The sequence below is a fragment of the Salmo salar genome, chromosome 09 (assembly GCF_965601325.2).
Source record: "Salmo salar chromosome 09, fSalSal1, whole genome shotgun sequence".
NCBI lineage: Eukaryota > Metazoa > Chordata > Actinopteri > Salmoniformes > Salmonidae > Salmo > Salmo salar.
Window position 1 is genome coordinate 138,029,668 of NC_138299.1, and position 20,096 is coordinate 138,049,763.

At 43.4% G+C, this 20,096-nt stretch overlaps 1 protein-coding gene across 3 annotated transcripts in view; it reads left to right on the forward strand.

Moving 5' to 3' along the window:
• LOC106613016 (roundabout homolog 2) overlaps window positions 1-20,096 on the forward strand; it is a 53,144-nt gene that overhangs the window by 24,934 nt on the left and 8,114 nt on the right. For all 3 annotated transcript variants that reach the window (XM_045724639.2, XM_045724637.2, XM_045724638.2), the window contains exons 3-12: window positions 5,456-5,613; window positions 6,014-6,134; window positions 6,298-6,436; window positions 10,449-10,576; window positions 12,535-12,659; window positions 13,842-14,013; window positions 14,237-14,442; window positions 15,896-15,977; window positions 16,241-16,415; window positions 18,952-19,118. In XM_045724639.2, coding sequence (XP_045580595.2) covers window positions 5,456-5,613; window positions 6,014-6,134; window positions 6,298-6,436; window positions 10,449-10,576; window positions 12,535-12,659; window positions 13,842-14,013; window positions 14,237-14,442; window positions 15,896-15,977; window positions 16,241-16,415; window positions 18,952-19,118 — 1,473 coding nt within the window. The remainder of the gene's footprint in view (window positions 1-5,455; window positions 5,614-6,013; window positions 6,135-6,297; window positions 6,437-10,448; window positions 10,577-12,534; window positions 12,660-13,841; window positions 14,014-14,236; window positions 14,443-15,895; window positions 15,978-16,240; window positions 16,416-18,951; window positions 19,119-20,096) is intronic.

Here is a 20,096-nt window from a genome sequence, read left to right on the forward strand (position 1 = left end):
GTTGGCCTTAACAAGTGCCTAAGGATGAATTTGTAGGCATGAGTTGACCACTCGTCCAACCGTTGAAACACAACAGGCTCAGGAGACCTGGCACTGCCTGAGTCCCTCTTTAACCTCAGTAAACACAGACAATGGCTGGATTAAATCAATCCCTCCTCTCGACAGGCGCCCACTGGCTCTATTAGCCATGACACGGCAGTAGCAGAGAGATAGGATTAGACCACCTCTAATGGGTGTACTCCTACTGTACTGAGACAAAAGAACAATGACTGACTGACCATCAGGTCACTTTACTCTAGGACCTGCTCTCAGCTAGAACACTTCCACTTGCCTGCCAGGCTCCTATCCCATACACACATCTTCATCTACATTGACATTTTAGTAAATTAGCAGACGCTCTTATCCAGAGCGACTTACAATTAGTGTGTTTATCTCAAGATGGCTCGGTAAGACGACTACATATCACAATCATAGCGGATACATTTTCCCTCAATAAATATGTTATTAGCAAAGTCAGTGCTAGTAGGAAAGGTGTGGAGGGTGGCAGGACAGAGAAGAGCTCTGACTGGACGGAGCGGGAGCTGCCTTGCGCTGCTGTACACAGCTCGCCACTGTGTCCTCTGGTTATTGTTTTTTTGTCATAAATCTTGTTCTGCAGAGTGGTCGCTAGCTGGCACAGCCACAAAGTCATAAAATCTGATTTTAACCACACCACACCTAATTCCTAACTCTTAACAAATTAAGACCAAAAATCACATTTTTGTTTTCATGCTTTTTTTACAATGTAGACAATTTTGACTTTGCAGCTGGCTCATCTAGTGGATATCGCTCAGTTCTGTCTCAAGGGAAAGACTCATCCCAATTGATGTCAACCTGCACTCTGTCCCTCCAACAACTCTGCCCAACCTCTCAACCCTGTCCCCCACGTCACCTTTAGAGTGCCCCCTCCATCCTCACCTTCTCCCTACACAACTCCCCAATCCTGTCAATCCTACTCCTCCATCCTGCCTTGAGAATGTTCAGTGAATCTGGTCACTGACTGATGTTTAGTCTAGTGGTGTCCATAGTGAACTGACTGACAAGGGCCACACGATGCAAAACAGCCTATTATTGCCATGACTACTCTCCCATCTCCCCACTTCAAAACATTAACAGATGGCCACTACGACTGCACTAAAGCTGCACTCTTACTAAATGCAAAATATTGAGATTAATGTCACTTAAAAATACAGTGCTGAATATTCTGAGGATATTCTTAATCTCTTAATCTGTATATCCCTGAAGCATTACAATTATGAAAATAAATGGCACTGTCCCAGAATAGGAATGTAGCAGTAACAGTAAAGTATGAAAATGTATGCACTCAATGTAGTTCGCTCTGGATAAGTGTCTGCTAAATGTCTAAAATGTAAATGTAACAATTATTACGGTAGTAACCATGGAGCATAATGGTTAGTCATTTAACAACATTGTTTAAGCTGAGCTAAAGAAATAGCAGGAGGTAGATGAATATGGGCTTTATTTATCCCCAGGCCAGGACCTTAGGTGCCCTCTTCCCCACTCCTGTCACCGTAAGGTGAGGTTGGGATAGTTCAGATTCAGGATGTCCTGGTACTTACTCACCACCATTGGGAATCACAGTGTGAGTCACGTCTGGTACAAAGCCTGTGTTTTGGATGTTACCTCAGGAAGTCCCCTGGCCATCTGTCTGTCTGAGAATATCAGAGGTTCCTGTGGTGCCATCATCATTTCATAAAAATATAACAGTGTGTGAGTTCTGTGAAACGACTTTTAGCATGTCAGCCTTTAAAGCTTGGGTGCAGGAGGGATCATATTAACTTCCAACAGCTTCAAAGAGTTGCTCTTGGCTGCTCGCACTGCAGAGTTGGGGGGAAATTATCTGAGGCTACTTTCCGCTCTCTGACACTTGTTTCAAGCCCTCAAATGGCCCACATTCTGGGACTTCTGTGGTTGAATGTGTGGGTGAGAGTGGAGAGGTGTTTGTGTGTGTGTATGGTTATGGGATTAGCTCATTGGCTCTATAACCATGTCTTCTCTTCAGTTCCCTCGACATGGCTGGGTAGTGATGTTCTCTGTGCTCCTGGTCTCGTCTCCACACCGGCCCTTTACAGACTGAGCTCTAAAAATAATTCACCACTTTCAATTAGCTCTCAGCTGTCTGAAGCTTTTCAAACAAGCAGCCAGCTGAGTGGGGACTACTGAACAGACTGTTGGGAGGGACGGGTGTGTGCTTTGACAGGTTATAGTTCATCCATCAATTGTCTAAAGGGGGTTCTTTAATTGTGTTGGCGTCTCCTTTTGTTGGGTTTTGGGGGCGGGTGGGACGGGAGCTCAGGGGGTTCCGTTATACCCCTGAAGGAACAGATGTTCAGGCAGCGCATGCCTGTAAATGTTCCCTTAAACTGCCCCCCTGCCTATGTACTTAACTCACCCCAGACTGCAGGGGCGCAACTGCTACTATTTGGATGAGCTGATAGGCCTTGTGTATCTTAGATTCAGATGAGGTGGATATATTACAATCTGAGACAGAAAAAACTCCAGTTGGATGTGATGAGGTATTCTGACAAGCTTTTTAATGTTCTGAACAAGCCTTTACTTTTGAAACAAATGGGAAACCGAAATCGACTTTTCTAAAAGTTTAAATGTCACGCCAATGACAAAGTCTAGTCTCAGCTGAGGAATTAAATGTGCTTCATTATAATACAGAAAAAATGCCTCCAAATGATCAAAAGTAGAGATACTGCTGCATTTGAACAGGCAGCGACTTCAGGCAGCCAGAGAGTGTGACAGATTGTCTCATATTGGGGGGCTGGCGAGAGGGGGGAGGTTGAGCAGACAGATCGACAGATGACCACTTCAATCATGACAGCGGATCTGAAACGCAGCCGGCTCAGCGACGGCTCAGCCACCATTTGTCTGCTTCTCAGAGATTGGAATATTCATAGCAACACGTTTCCCAAGATAATTGCAGCCCTTACAACTCAAGATAGAGGAGAGCCAGTCTCTACGCTCTAGATGGCTGTGATAAACTAAATGAGATGGTAGTCAGTCAGTCACTGTAGCTTTGAATATAAATGCCATTTTAAAAGACACAGGTAGCTGCTGTGTTGATGAGGGATCTGTCAAACACACGTCAGGGGATAAGTGATGGGGGTAGTGTGGCTTAGCTGGAGAGACGTCCAGTTGACAGACAGGTGATGAGTTCACTAATGTGTTTAGTATAGATTACCTGATGTTTGAGATTGGACTAATTCACAGCATATTTGCAGTCCTAATTGATTTGATTGGATGTTGATGCATTACCGTGCTAACAGATGGATAGTTTGACAGGCAGGTAGATGGTCTTGGTCTGATTGTTTACTTTGTAAAATGCCAACCTAAAATATTTATAAAGGTATAAGAAGATATGGTTTTCTGGAGTAGTGTGTGTTGGTCAAGGAAAAAGCCAGAGGAAAGGGTTCATAGAGAGGGTCACCTGCAGACCCTCAGAGTGTGTGTGTGTGTGTATGCATTTTCAACGCTGGAATAGTAGTGCTGCACAGGTTTCCTGAGGCCTCGGCCAGGCATCAGAGCACATAGTTTCTTTCCTCTGTCAATCATTGCTGGGATTTAATGACAAAGGATGCTGCCAAGTCAAGCCTCTCATCCTGTCTTCCTTTGCAGAGAAAAGGCTGCTAAACTCACTGTATGACAGTGACATAAAGATCATGTCCCCTTTTTTAGTTCTGTCGTCGTTTTGTGTCACTGTCAGATTTGTAGTGCGGAGATGTGAGTTAGCATAGTTTCCAGTGTGAGGCAGAAGCATTGCATTAATGTGTGATGCCATGTTTCCCTCTGAAAGGTTAAATTATTAATGTGTTTGTATTTGTTTACTCTGTGTTGGACTGAGAGATGTGCATTATTCATCCACTCTGACAGTAGAGACTGCAGACTAGGATGCAGCACAGGAAACATCAAAACACTGCACAACAAGGAATTTGCCAGGGATTTGAACAGTCATGTACAAGCACAAAACACAATCTACTGCTTTCACCCAATCAGCTTGTTTTCCTCTCGTCTAACCTTCAAACAGAAACTCTACATATAAAATATGCTCAAATTGATATTTAAGGACAATATTTGAGATTACACTTGTGATGACATTGACAGAATACCACATTGGAGATGGATGTGTACTCCAATTCTGATGTATATATCTCATATAGGTTGCATTTGAAAGACAACATATTCTCAATAACATACACTACCGTTCAAAAGTTTAGGGTCACTTAGAAATGTCCTTGTTTTTGAAAGAAAAGCAATTTTTTTGTCCATTAAAAAAAACATCAAATTGATCAGAAATACAGTGTAGACATTGTTAATGTTGTAAATAACGGTTGTAGCTGGAAACGGCTGATTTTTAATGGAATATCTACATGGGCGTACAGAGGCCCATTATCAGCAACCATCACTCCTGTGTTCCAATGGCACGTTGTGTTAGCTAATCCAAGTTGATCATTTTAAAAGGCTAATTGATCATTAGAAAACCCTTTTGAAATTATGTTAGCACAGCTGAAAACTGTTGTTCTGATTAAAGTAGCAATAAAACTGGCCTTAGACTAGTTGAGTATCTGGAGCATCAGCATTTGTGGGTTTGATTACAGGCTCAAAATGGCTAGAAACAAAGCACTTTCTTCTGAAACTCATCAATCTATTCTTGTTCTGAGAAACGAAGGCTATTCCATGTGAGAAATTGCCAAGAAATTGAAGATCTCGTACAACGCTGTGTACTACTCCCTTCACAGAACAACGCAAACTGGCTCTAACCAGAATAGGAAGAGGAGTGGGAGGCCCCGGTGCACAACTGAGCAAGAGGACAAGTTCATTAGATTGTCTAGTTTATTGGGCAGATGGCTGATCTGGCTGATGCTCCAGATACTCAACTAGTCTAAAAAGGCCAGTTTTATTGCTTCTTTAATCAGAACAACAGTTTTCAGCTTTGCTAACATAATTGCAAAAGGGTTTTCTAATAATTAGCCTTTTTGAAAATGATAAACTTGGATTAGCTAACACAACGTGCCATTGGAACACAGGAGTGACGGTTGCAGATAATGGGCCTCTAGGCCTATGTAGATACTGTATTAAACATCAGCCGTTTCCAGCTATAATAGTCATTTACAACATTAACAATGTTTACACTGTATTTCTGATAAATTTGATGTTATTTTAATGGACAAAAAAATTGCATTTCTTTCAAAAACAAGGACATTTCTAAGTGACCCCAAACTTTTGAACGGTAGTGTACATTTAAAGGTACTAAATTAATAGATAAAAACAATCTGCTATATAGTTTGACTCTGTATATTTTTCCTAATGTGTTTACCTACAGGGTCAAATAGAAGTACAGTAATATGAATAGATAGACTAAACCATGCCAATGCTCTCCTCTTCCCAGTCCTGAGGGATGACTTCCGCCAGGCCCCCAGTGATGTGGTGGTGGCAGCCGGTGAGCCAGCGGTCCTGGAGTGTGTTCCCCCCCGCGGTCACCCTGAGCCCACCGTCTCCTGGAAGAGGAACAATGCCCGCGTCAGCAACAAGGATGACCGCATCTCTGTGAGTCTCACCTATACAGTTTTTCACGCCACTGTATGACCCCTGAACTATGACCCCCTAGTTTCAGCATCAAGCTCATTAGACTTAGAAGTAAAACCCTCTAGAGTTTGCATACACTAGAGTTCCAACCCACTCAAGTTCCAACCAAACCTCACTGAGCTCAGTGCAGTTAAGAACCAAGTCAACCCAAACTGTCTCAAAGGCCATTAATGTAATTAATGATGCATGCTGATGATGGTGGAATCCTTAATGATACATGCTGATGAAGGTGGAATCATAAATTATACATCAATTTGAAGTGCTGATGTCAGATGGTGGAAGTACTGCCTCTCCTCTGAAAAGCCCAAAGGCTAATACATGGAGTGATATGATGACCTGTCATCATTGTCTTGTTTTTCAGATGCGTGGGGGCAAGCTGATGATCTCCCACACCAGGAAGAGTGATGCTGGCATGTATGTGTGTGTGGGCACCAACATGGTGGGAGAGAGGGACAGTGATCCTGCTGAGTTGGTGGTGTATGGTGAGTCTCTCACACCTGTGTGTGTGTGTGTGCGTGTGCGTGTGCGTGTGTGTGTGTGTGTGTGTGTGTGTGTGCGTGCGTGCGTGCGTGCGCGCGTGCGTGCGTGCGTGCGTGTGTGCGCATTACGCTGTCTTCGTGTGTAACTCTGGGTCTCTCTATGCAGAGCGTCCTGTGCTGATACGGAGGCCGGTGAACCAGGTGGTGATGGAGGAAGAGACCGTTGATTTCCTGTGTGAGGTACATGGAGACCCCGCCCCCACAGTACGCTGGCGTCGAGAGGAGGGGGAGCTCCCCCGCGGGAGGTGAGGACACATTGACGGACAGGTCCACTCACTAATAGAAAATAAACTGATTAATTGACATCTGAAGAGATAGACAAAACACTCAGTGACACATTGATTGATGGAGTGCTGGAGGTACAGACTGACAGAATGAGGAAAGCCCATTCACCAGGAATGCAGATAGGGCTCTCCCTGTGCAGAGCTCATGCCCTTTTCCTCTTCCAGTGCCCTTTTTGGTGGTGGTATAATCTTCCCCAAAATTAATTTGTTGTATAAATATTGTGTTATTGTTGTTCGGAACCCACTACCACATTCGTTGTGGCGTCATCAAGTTTGCCACCCCCCTAGTTTAAATTTCAACATTTGATTAACACTTGATAACACTTGATTTAGCCTCCATCAATAATATTTGCTCTGGTTGGCTGATACACATAGCAGAGAGAGGCAGAAGGATGTAGAGAGGAGAGGCTGCATCAACGACCTTCGGACCCAACTCCACCCGTTCTTCAGTCGGGAGTTGCACATGTATGTCAGGGCAGCAGCAACACAGGCAGTCTAGACTCTAGCTAACCACCATATACTAAAATATCAACACAAGCAACTGACAGCCAGCCATATATCATGAGTTAGAAGATTATTAATATTATATAATTAAGTTATTCTTATTATTTGATATGAGCATTGAAGAGAAATCATAATCAGTAAAAGAAATCTCTCTAGGTCACTAGCAGATTTACATCAATCATCAATATCAATGATCAATTGATAGCCCACCCTCTTTTTCGATGTTGTTGTGACTTTACTTTCATTAATCTGATGACTGTTATTTATTGAATCAACTAACTATGTTTAATTGTTACCTGATTTAAATGAATCATGTTACAATTAACTCATTAGGAGTTTGGGGCACCATGAGAGCGGTTGTTTAAAGAGTTACCATCTCCCGAATTAAACTCTAAAGATCTTTACTATCACATCCATAAAACAGTCAACGTGTTAAATGATAACCTCTTATTGTCAGAATGCTCAAGGAAGCAGGAGGGTTGAAGTCAGGCACAGGAGACACAAGTCCGTGAACACTTGTCTTTAATAAATAATCCACACTTGCCAAAAAAACAGGTAGGGCAGGGCAAGGTAAAACAAATACCCATTAACAGCCCGAACACAGCGTAGGGACGCAGCCCAAAACACACTGCCACAAAACCCACAGGCAGAAGGAAAAAACACCTGTTCCCCAGACGTACAACCTGACGAAAATGATCACGCACAAACACAGACATACCTTGCTAGACTAAATAACCCCCCCTACTAATAACTAAACCAAAACAGGTGTGTGCCTACCTAGACCTAACCAACAGAAAGTGAAACAAAGGATCGATGGCAGCTAGTAGGCCGGCGACGACGACCGCCGAGCGCCACCCGGTCGAGGAGGGGCGCCACCTTCCGTTGGTGTCGTGAAGCTTATCATATCATCGTTCTGAACAGTCGTAACCTCATGCATCTGCAAAAACCCCAGCCTTACTTACGATTCAGTACTACACAAATTGGTTTAATTACTTATTTACTAGCTAACTAAATAATAACACAGAATAAATATACCCACATAATACATGAGGAAAAGGTCCCTAGCGGACTAACACAATATGGTGGCTTTTTACACAACAACATGGAGAGAGAGAGAGAGAGAGAAAAAGAAAGACACTTATCATTGATACATTTTAGAAACTTTTCTCACAGTAATCAAATACTTTGCACACAAACTGTCACCCGTTTGAAGTAAGAAATCATGAATGTTTTCACTGGCCTTTCAGGAGGCACGCTTGTATGGCTCTGATTGTCCGAAAGGGGTCTTCCCTTTCCCGTCTTCTACTGTTGTTCACTCTGGAAGATGCTCCTTGGAAGGTGGCTAGCCAGCCGTGTCAATGGTTCCCATTGGTGATGAGAGTAGTAGAATATGGTGATTTGAGAAGAGTAGTAGGATGGTCCCACTTAAATTCACTTTTCTAGATATTTGACGTAGAACAGCTAATTAGCCGTACCAGTGATTGTCTGGAAGGTGAGCTTCTCGCCTCTTCGTCGTGTTGATATTCAAGGTTCAAACCACTCTGGATGTGAGCTGCAGCTCTACACGCATCTGGTCTGGGAGGTGAGTTTATTTTCTCCACCTCGTCTTGAGGTTCAATGCTCCAACCATTTCAAATGTGTAGCTTCCGCTCCACGCATTTCTGGTCTAATGTTAATTTCTCCACCAATTATTTTATGCACTCTGGCCGAAGGGGATGGCTCCGTCAGGCTGACACGCTCTCTGACCTCACTCTGGGCGTAGCTACCTACCATGTACAGTTTATAGGAGATAGATTATCCTATGGCTCCTAAAATCACATTCCAATCTTAACAAAAAATTATTTTCCATATTTTATATACAACGTTAAGGATGGAGACTTCATACCTATAGTGTGTGTACTTTTCAAGTTACAGTATTTCCTTTATAACCTTTTTAATGGCATTACAAAATAACAACCCATATGACATGATTATTCTTTAGATCACCACTGACCATTCCCCACATTCTTATGTTAGAAATATGTTCCAGTATTCACTTTTAGGACGTGTTAGAGAAATCAAATCAAAATCAAATTGAGTTTCGGCGTGAAGACTGTCTGTGTAGACAAAGCACATTCCTTGGTGGATTTTGGAGAGGGACAATGTCAATCATGTGTTTAGGAGGCACTGTAACTAGCTTGCATATAATTTGTGATGAGCAAGTGTGTTGCAGAAATAAATAGGGCTATGCTTATTTTTTTGTTACAAAGGCATTCAGTATAATTTCGAGATATGAATTATAAAAGTTACGTTTTTTTAAGTGGTGGGTCATTTTGAGCACATGTCCTCTGAAAGGTCTGTGCATGGCCCTGGGGATGCATATGGGTTTAAAGTATATGACATATTGATTGATGCAGTGCTGGAGGTACAGACAGACTGACAGAATTAGGGAAGCCCGTTCACCAGGGATACATATGGGATTAAAGTATGTGACCAAGAAAGCACAGCTACAGTAATTACTCATTTATTCATGCCTTCCCTTCCCTCAGCCAATACAAATTCATGAATTGAAGGCCAGTGAGGATTCATTAGTTAACATGTGACTCTACGACTTCACTATACAGTTGAAAGATCATCCGGGGGACAAAATATAAATATTTATATTATTATGATTATACTGTAACTATGGGGAGGGGCGGTGGGTGGGTGGGTAAGAAAATAAAAATACTTTAATTACTCTAAGATGGTCTCATGGTGACGGAGGTGACTCACTCTGCCCATTCTGATTGGCTATTTGACCCTAACACAGTTGACGTGTGCATCTCTCTCTGCAGATGTATTAAGTTATTGGGTTGACTCATCCTTTCTGCATTTAATTGTTTTTTTTAATCTACAGTTTCACATTACTTTATACAGTTACATTTTGATGGGTCAGGTACATTCAAGGTCACTTTTACATAGTTCAAGGCAGTGCTTCTCACACCTGGACGTGTCCAAAATCTGTCTTGCCGACTACTTACTAAAACTACATACTGTGCACTAATCGTACTACATACCATTTAGAACATACTGTGTAGTAAAAACAAATGCAGTAAGCAACAAATATCATCATACTGGGCTCATCCTACTGAGAATGTGTCGTCTAATGCACAATTGCGTTGATTCCCTCCATTCGTTCATTTGAGTACAGCGCGTTCCCTTATCTCATTATTAATTGATTATCACACGTGAGTCTGGAATGACGATTCTCTTCTTTAAAAGTGTGCATTGAATTCTACTAGATGAAAACCTGAAATGAGTATAACATCCTGGCATTTTAAAGCTTACTTGAGTCTCGAAATTTCACATACTATAAAACGTTCTATTTTCGCATACCTAAAATGCCTACTATTTAGAACGGAAATATGGGTATTCTGACACGGGCATGGTCTTTCTGTCTCGATGGTTAGATTCATGAAAATACTTTTGACTCTGTGTGTCTCTGTTCCAGGTTTGAGATCCACAGTGACAACAACCTACGTCTGACTAGGGTGAGAGAGGAGGACGAGGGAACTTACACCTGTATGTCTGAGAACAGCGTGGGCAAGACAGAGGCTTCAGCCACGCTAGAGGTCCATGGTAAGAAACAAAGATTCTCTCTCTCTCTCACTCAGTCACACACACTGATATGCGTTCTCACCCTTCTCATACTGTACAGTACGGTCACACACTGTTATGTCCACTTCATTTGACAGTGGTCATTTAGAGTTGTCAAAGCTCTGCCCATCCATCCGTATGTGTTGGAATACGTGTTGGCATATCAATGTATTTGTGGTGGGCTCTCTTCTCTTCAACTCCACTGACAGAAGCTTATGCTAAACCGTATGGATTACTCCCTCTGACAGCTGTTTGGGAGATGGTGCACTTTAACACTGCCAAAAAGCAGGACCACTATTAATAAGAAGTGTGTGTGTGTGTGTGTGTGTGTGTGTGTGTGTGTGTGTGTGTGTGTGTGTGTGTGTGTGTGTGTGTGTGTGTGTGTGTGTGTGTGTGTGTGTGTGTGTGTGTGTGTGTGTGTGTGTGTGTGTGTGTGTGTGTGTGTGTGTGTGTGTGTGTGTGTGTGTGTTGGCTGAGTGGGCAGCAGAGTTGACTTTATCCTCCATTGCTTTTGTCAGTCCTGATGAAATATAAACCCTACCTCTTCAAACAATGCATTCCCTTCCTTCTGTTCCATGTTTCATTGACTATGTAGTAGATGTCATGTTTTCATTTTACTGTAGTCAGCCATCTCATTCCGTTTAATTATATTTCCCCCACACCATTCTGACTTTGTTTGTAGATTTTTTTCAAATACATTTTAAAAGCTAGGGGGGGTTATAATATTTAATGCATTCAGTATCATCAGCACCTAATGGTTTAAAAGAGCCTGTAAACATGACTTACTGCGTGGTTGGGATTCTAGTCTACTGGCTTGTTGCAGCACTCAGGCAGTGCAGTAAGTAAGCCTGTACTCTGACACAGTGACTTAATGTGTACCAGATTAAGGATTGGTATCAAACAAACACATCTGCTGTTTTTGCTCTTATTAAAGAAGTATGTTGAGATATGCGGTCACAAAGTTCAGACATTCACTTTGTTTGTTACCATAGAAACCCATGATTGCTGAATGCGAAATTATTCCAATGGAAAAATACCACTATTCATTTATATTGTAAAAAAAAATATCTAAATATTAAAAGGTAACAGAACTGCCTATACATGTTCACTCTCATCCTGACTCTATTTGAAGTGAACATAAACCACATTAATGTTGAGTAACATGGTTTCTCTACACGGTTCCCTGTCATAGTTACATCCCCCCTGCTGGCTGGTTAGTGATGTTAGTGTAGTGAAGTCAGTCTCTCTCTGTGGCTGTGTGTGCGTGCTCCATCTCAGATGTGGGAAGATCTGCTGTGTTCTCCCTCAGAGTGAAAATCAAGACACGACACAGATGACTCAGTTCCCTTGAGGATTTAGCCTGATCCCATGTGTGTGTGCGTTGTGTGTATGAAGACAGGGAAGAAGCCTGCTGAGGAGAGTAAACAGCAGGAGAGCTCAGAATCTATGGAATTGGAGTCAATGCTGCAATTGTGCAGTCAAAGTCTATAGGAAGACAGGATGTGGTGGGATCAGAAGCAAGCTGTGGCCACAACACACAACCTGACTGCCAGTTCATTTCCACTGATATCACTCCAAAGTAAACCCACAAATACCATCACAATAGTTTAAGATTGGAATTAGATGATGGCTCGTCTCAGTATGAAAGATATGCATCAATGTCTTCACTCGATAATGTGAAAATGAGAAGGCAGATTAATCAAAGGGAAACCATATCAACTGGCTGAGGGTTAAAGAGAGTTGAGAGTTAAAGACAGCAGTCAAATCATGGAGTAAAAAGGGTAGTTCTATATGCTAAATGTTGAATAAATACTGTTCTGGAATTACATAGTATGTATTGATTATGCAGGGGAGGCAGGAGAAAACTGTGAATTTAAACACTATAATTTAAAGCCTAAAATCTGAATCTTCTAACCGAGTGTTTCTGCTCTACTCTCCAGTGCCCCCACAGATCAGCATTAAACCCCAGGACCAGATCTCCGCTCAGGGGTGCAGTGTCACCTTCCGCTGTGGCACCAGAGGAAACCCCTCACCTGCCATCTTCTGGAAGAAAGAAGGAAGCCAGGTAAAAATGACAAACAGGAAGTGAGTGGTCAAGAAAGACTACTTCCTAAATAAAACATTTAAAAAAATGACTAATAAAATTCAAACTATGTACTGTAGAAACTACAACATATGTTGTCATTGATAAATGGCCCTTTAAACTGATCAACAAAGTAATGATGTTATGTCACATTTAAGTAGGATTTTGATTTGTTTTAGCCTTATTTTGATCAGCAGCAGACAAATAGTTTTCTCACCATGTTTGTTTGGTGGTGACTCATTTCTCTCAGCTTGAAACAAGCCGGGGAATTGTTTGATTTAACAATGCTTTTCACACATTTTTCTTGATTGCCCATGCTCTTAAAGAGACGTTGGCCGAGGTGAAATGAGGGAGGGAGCTCGTTTGTATTTGGCTGTGAGAGGCGACAACCAATAGGTGTTGGAAGGAATCACAGGACATTTCCTGGCGAGGAAGTCACTGTTACCTGCAGACAGATGAAGAGAGGGGGAGGAAGGGTAGATGAGGGGAGTGACTCAGATGAGCTACATCAGGTGGGAGAGGAGCTGCCTCCTTGGGAAATAGGCATAGAAACACTATGTTTAAAACCTTCTATCATTATAACTTTCTATAAATACCTAATGATAACATTCTGATAACAGTGGGGTAACAATCAATATCACTTAGTCTAGATGGTTCTAGTAGAGAACATAGAGGAGTTAACCCTCAGATCCACCAGGCAGAGGGATGTTGGCCTGAGGCTCTCTGAATAAGTTGCAATGTGTTCCAGTCTATGTGATAGTTGATTTGCCTGGTCCCCTGTTTGTGAAGCGGTTTGCTGTACTTTTGGGATTATCTTGTGACCTTATAACCCTGGTCCTCCTCTCACTCAGTCTAAGCCTCTTAGAGGAATGAAATGGATGGATGGATGGATGGATGGATGGCTGTCCCTTCCCCCTATTTATGCCCATCTCCCCCTCTCATCACTCTGGCCGTGTGTAAAGCATCTGTCAGCTCACATCAAGCCAACAGACCAAACCAAAAGTCTGTAGTTCTCCTGCTATTCTGTATTGTGTTGGAAAAGTGATGGCCATATAATGCATGGATACACAATCTCTCTGATTCATCACTAGCTAAGATGCAAGTTTTTCTTTCTCTCTCTCTCTGTCTGTCTGTGTGTGTGCGTGTGCGTCTGTGTGTGTGTAGATGCTGTTGTTTCCTGGCCAGCCCCTCTCCCAGTCCGGCCGCTACTCTGTTTCCATGAGTGGTGAGCTGTCCATCACCGACGTGCACCTAGAGGATTCTGGGTATTATATCTGCCAGGCCATCAGTGTAGCAGGAAGTGTCCTGACCAAAGCCCTGCTGGAGGTGGAAGGGGGTGAGTTTGAGGGATGGAGGGGGTTACTTTGGGACGAGGAAGGACATATGGTACTGGGAGAAGAGAGCCCAGCAAAAATATATTGATATTACAACACACATATATGGATGGGCAGATAGCCTTCGACAGCTCTACATAACCACTGTCAAATAAAGTGGACATTAGTGTGTGTGACAGGACCCACTGACATAATATCCTGTCTGTTCTTCCCTTTCACCCATAGGTCCTTCAGACCGTGTTCCACCAATCATCCGTCAAGGCCCAGCCAATCAGACGTTGGGTCTGGGGTCCGTTGCCCAGTTGCAGTGTCATGCGATTGGTGGACCCTCACTAAGGATCATGTGGGAAAAGGACGGGGAGAGGATTGTGGGGGACGACCCCCGCATGACTCTGATGGAGAACGGGACACTGCAGATCACTAATGTTGAGGTACGTGTATGATGTCATGGAATAAAAATATGGCTGTGATCTGATTGTCTTTTGATCCTCATTAATAAATTAGTATCGCGCGGCTGTACAGAAATGCCTGCCATCCATCATTGTTATATTTTTACTTTTTCCAAAGCCAGAGGGCAACCAACAAATGTTTTTATGTTCTCCTCCATTATAAATACCACTCTGCGTTGAAAAAGAAATCAAGGTGAAACTGAATTTCAAACCGACCTCTCTGGCGCGATTACCTGCCTACGCAGTGTGTAATTGTAATGTTAATGAAGGGGCTTGTTTGTAAATGTAAATGTGTTCTGCTTTGATGAAAGAGCAGTCCGTGGCCCTTTTGTGCTGTGGCCTCACCTGGAGGTGAGCGTGCAGAGCGGGGAGAGCAGCACGGTTTGTGCTAATTGACTGTGGTCACGCATGATTAACGATTTCAAAGCCTTTAATTACATCCCTGGCACAACTCTCTCTCTCAGCAGTGGTGCTCAGCAAACTTGGAGCATTAACACAAGGTCCAATGCGTCATTGAGGCAGGGGAAATCTGCCATGTCACTGCGCTCAATGGAACAGAAGAGATGCATTAGCTTGGCATGGAGAGGGATGGAGGGAGGGAGGGAGGGAGAAGGGGGGGGGGGGGGGGGGGGAATGGAGAGGACGAGATGTAGAGGGAGAAAGAGGGGCTAAAAATATTTAGCCTAGAGATGCCCCCTCCTAGTCTTCAATATTTCAGCAGTGGTTAAACTCACAACGAGTTCATCTGTCCACATACTACCAATCCACAAACCAGAGGTCGATGCTGTGGTGAATGATCTAACATGGATTTATGTTGGTTACAGTAGACTGGCACTCCACCATTAGGCCAGTGGAAGACATATATACATACAGTACTGTGGAAAGGGAGAGCAGGTAGACCAGGGTTGTCAAACTCATTCCATGGAGGGCCGTGTGTCTGCTGGTTGTTGTTTTTTCCTTTCAATTCAGACCTATACAGTCAGGTAAGTGGAGTGACTTACTAATAAGTGAGCTTCATTCATTAATCAAGTACAAGGGAGGAGCGAAAACCCGCAGACACTCGGGCCTCCGTGGAATGAGTTAGACACCTGTGAGGGAGACCATGCACATTGGGAGATGAATCACATTTCCACTGCTGTTCTCTCAGGAGTGTTCAGCGCATAGGACTCCTACTACTACTGTGGCTGAGTGATGTCTGCTTTGTGGCAAAGTGGCATTTCATAAAATATTTTAACTTTACACTTCTAAAAGTGAGTCTCAGGACGGCGGCAAAGCAGTGAACAAAGAAGCAATTAATAAGTAAAAAGAGGAGATCCGCTGAGATTTGCTCCACTCGGATTAACAAACACAGAAAGTATCTAAAGCACTGTGGTTCCAATGTTTTGGGTCGCCTCTCCTCATGAAAGGGAGCTAAAATGCACCTTGCTGTTGCTAGGATAAGGATTCGGGAATGTACACTTGTGTGGTGTCCAGCGCCACGGGCGAGTCGAGCTGGAGCGGGACACTCACCATGAGAGGTAAACACAAACACTCCTCTTGGCGCCTCACAAAACCATACAAACCCCATTGGTTTCAAATGATACAGTACATGTACATTATGCTTTATGGAAACCTACTTTCCTGCTTTAGCTACAGTATTCATCACTACTGTGTGTGGATATCAATAGACTTGAAAAATACAGTCAAACTCAGACTATATCCCGGTACACCAAGTTACCATTATCACACACCACCACTGTGTCTCATGTTATCTCATGCCGTATCCCTGTTTGTGTCCCAGAGGACGGAGCCCCTGGGTCATCAGTTCCCCGGGTGTCAGAGTCCATCCAGCTGCCAGGGCCGCCCCAGAAGCCTGTGGTGACGGATGTGACCAGGAATACAGTCACTCTCACCTGGCAGTCCAACCCCCACGAGGGTGGGGCTGCTGTCACCTCCTACATCATCGAGGCCTTCAGGTACAGTATGACATGCAAGGACTGGGTACCAGAGCCATATATTTAGAAACCGCATTGTCCAACCTCTCTTAATACATGGCTCTGCAGGGTACTATATAAATAGGGGATTTCTATTTCACTGCTGGGTACTACTGGGGTCTTTCTAGGTCTGTTGCTATATCAGTTGTGTCCTTGATTTGTATTCACATACAGAGATTCTCCATTTGGTTTAACATACATGTGCTACAGTGGCAGGAAATAATGACGTGAAGGGCAAATGAGCCATGGCAGATTAAATAAAAGCTTAAAGCATTCTGGAGCAGAGAATCCTAGAATCGGTCGCATGAAGAAAAAAGCTGCATTTTCCCTGTGGTCCTGGAAGGAGAGAATAGCCAGAGAGCTCTTATCACAGAGGCAGAGAGGGTAGAGGTTCTGGGCAGGCAGAGCCAGACACACATACAGAGCAACAAGCTGCCTGCTGATTGGCACTGAGACTGACAGCACAGTTTGAGACAAGACATTCCCATGGGTAGCTGTTAGCTACTTTCCTCAAACTTCATCTAACAGAGCACAGTCTTTAAATAGAGCTAGCTGCTGGATGGGGACGTCTCCTATTATTCCTCCGCTAACCCTCCTAGGGCTGGAGAACAGGGCTTAATGGAAGAAGAGAGGGATGGTTGGAGGATAGCAGAGGGCATATTGTTACGCAGGTCTTACTTTTACCTTTATTTAACTAGGCAAGTCAGTTAACCTCTCTAGGGGGTGTGGGACGGTAGCGTCCCACCTGGCCAACATCCAGTGAAATTGCAGAGCGCGAAATTCAAAAATACTCAATTCAAATATTTAACATTCTTGAAAATATATGTGTTATACATCAAAATAAAGCTTAACTTCTTGTTAATCCAGCCGCCGTGTCAGATTTCAAAAAGGCTTTATGGCGAAAGCAAACCATGTGATTATCTGAGGACAGCGCTCAGCACACAAAACATTACATACAGTTACCAGCCAAGTAGATTAGTCACAAAAGTCAGAAATAGCAATAAAATGAATCACTTACCTTTGATGATCTTCGTATGGTTGCACTCACAAGACTCCATATTACACAATAAATGTTTGTTTTGTTCCATAAAGTCCCTCTTTATATCCAAAAATCTCAATTTTGTTGGCGCGTTCTGTTCAGTAATCCAATGGCTCAAATGCGGTCACAAGAGGCAGACGAAAATTCCAAATAGTATCCGTAAAGTTCGTAGAAACATGTCAAACGATGTTTATAATCAATCCTCAGTTTGTTTTTAGCCTAAATAATTGATCATATTTCAACCGGACAATAGCGTCATCAATATTAAAGAAAAACAAGAAAGGCGCGCTCTCGGTCGTGCGCAGTAACCAGCTCTGAGGACATCCCAGGGTCCACTCACTCAATGTTGTCATTCTCCCTCATTTTTCAGAATAAAAGCCTGAAACAATGTCTAAAGACTGTTCACAACTAGTGGAAGCCATAGGGAACGGAATCTGGGTCCTATCCCTTTAAATGGTGGATAGGCTTTCATTGGAAAAACAGCCATTTCAAAGTAATGGCACTTACTGGATGGATTTTCCTCAGGTTTTCGCCTGCCATTTCAGTTCTGTGTTTTCTATCCGAATCTACTAATTATATGCATATCCTAGCTTCTGGGCCTGAGTAGCAGGCAGTTTACTTTGGGCACGCTTTTCATCCAGAGGTGAAAATAGTGCCCCCTACCCTAGTGAGGTTAAGGAGCAGGTCAGAGTTCTAGCGCTGCTTCCTTAAGGCGTCCACATGCTTTCCAGGCAAATCAGTTCGGAAGAATTCGTGCATATATTATGACAACATTTTGTGATGTGTTTTTGTTCGTTTTGTACTTCAGAAGGGTTTTTTCGCCTGTTCGGGCACACATTTATTTCTTCGGAGCCGAAGTTTTCATCCCTTCATCAGTGATTGGTCAACATTAGGGATTCTTATTTTTTGTGATTCAACCAGAGACGACTCGTTTTCATGCACATTTTTTCATTGGGAAAGACTACACCAAACATCTTAGTAGTAAATTACGCAACTAAGAAATCCTCTGCAAAAATGTCAAAATGAATCACAGATTTCTGGAGTTATTTTAGATTAATTCAGACTATTTTGAGGAAGTGTTTACTGGCTACGGCGTCTAAAAATGGTCAAACAGTACTATTGACGCTTTTTCTTCTTTTTCAAGTGAAGGTGTTTTATTAAGGGAGTATGCGAGCACACTCAGTCGGTTCCTGGCTAGGTGCCAGCCGAAATGAAGCATGCTGATGCATTTTGACTGGTCGCTTATCACTCACTGGGTAATTGACTGGACAAATCATACCATAGACTAGGTAATATGTACTGTAGGTCCTCACTGGACTGAGACGATAATAGCATTCATTTACCCAACATTCATCTTTGCTGGAGGACCCAAATTGTCAAACCACACTCATTGTTGCGTTATTTGTCATATCAGGATAAGGACAAGGCCAGACAATCCTCCCAGAATTCAACCTGTAATTGATTAATGTTATTTTCCAGCCAATCCGTTGGCAGTGTGTGGCAGACGGTAGCTGACCATGTGAAACAGGAGAAGCACACCGTCATCGGCCTGTACCCAAACACTGTCTACCTGTTCATCGTCCGAGCAGTCAACTCCTATGGTCTGAGTGACCCCAGCCCAATCTCTGAACCCATCAGGACACAGGGTCAGTATGGACACAGAACAGCATATAATATGTGTATAATCAGTCAATCACTTGGACTTTTTCGTAGTAAAGTGTTCTGTGATGTTAGGCTGTTCTGAGTGCAGTGTGTTATGACATTAGGATGTTTTCAGTACAGTGTGGTATGACGTCAGGCTGTTCTCAGTACAGTGTGGTATGACATCAAGCTTTTCTCAGTGCAGTGTGGTATGACGTCAGGCTGTTCTCAGTACAGTGTGGTATGACATCAAGCTTTTCTCAGTGCAGTGTGGTATGACGTCAGGCTGTTCTCAGTGCAGTGTGGTATGACGTCAGGCTGTTCTCAGTGCAGTGTGGTATGACGTCAGGCTGTTCTCAGTGCAGTGTGGTATGACGTCAGGCTGTTCTCAGTACAGTGTGGTATGACATCAAGCTTTTCTCAGTGCAGTGTGGTATGATGTCAGGCTGTTCTCAGTGCAGTGTGGTATGACATCAAGCTTTTCTCAGTGCAGTGTGGTATGACGTCAGGCTGTTCTCAGTGCAGTGTGGTATGACGTCAGGCTGTTCTCAGTGCAGTGTGGTATGACGTCAGGCTGTTCTCAGTGCAGTGTGGTATGTCAGGCTGTTCTCAGTGCAGTGTGGTATGACGTCAGGCTGTTCTCAGTGCAGTGTGGTATGACGTCAGGCTGTTCTCAGTGCAGTGTGGTATGACGTCAGGCTGTTCTCAGTGCAGTGTGGTATGACGTCAGGCTGTTCTCAGTGCAGTGTGGTATGACGTCAGGCTGTTCTCAGTGCAGTGTGGTATGACGTCAGGCTGTTCTCAGTGCAGTGTGGTATGACGTCAGGCTGTTCTCAGTGCAGTGTGGTATGACGTCAGGCTGTTCTCAGTGCAGTGTGGTATGACGTCAGGCTGTTCTCAGTGCAGTGTGGTATGACGTCAGGCTGTTCTCAGTGCAGTGTGGTATGACGTCAGGCTGTTCTCAGTGCAGTGTGGTATGACGT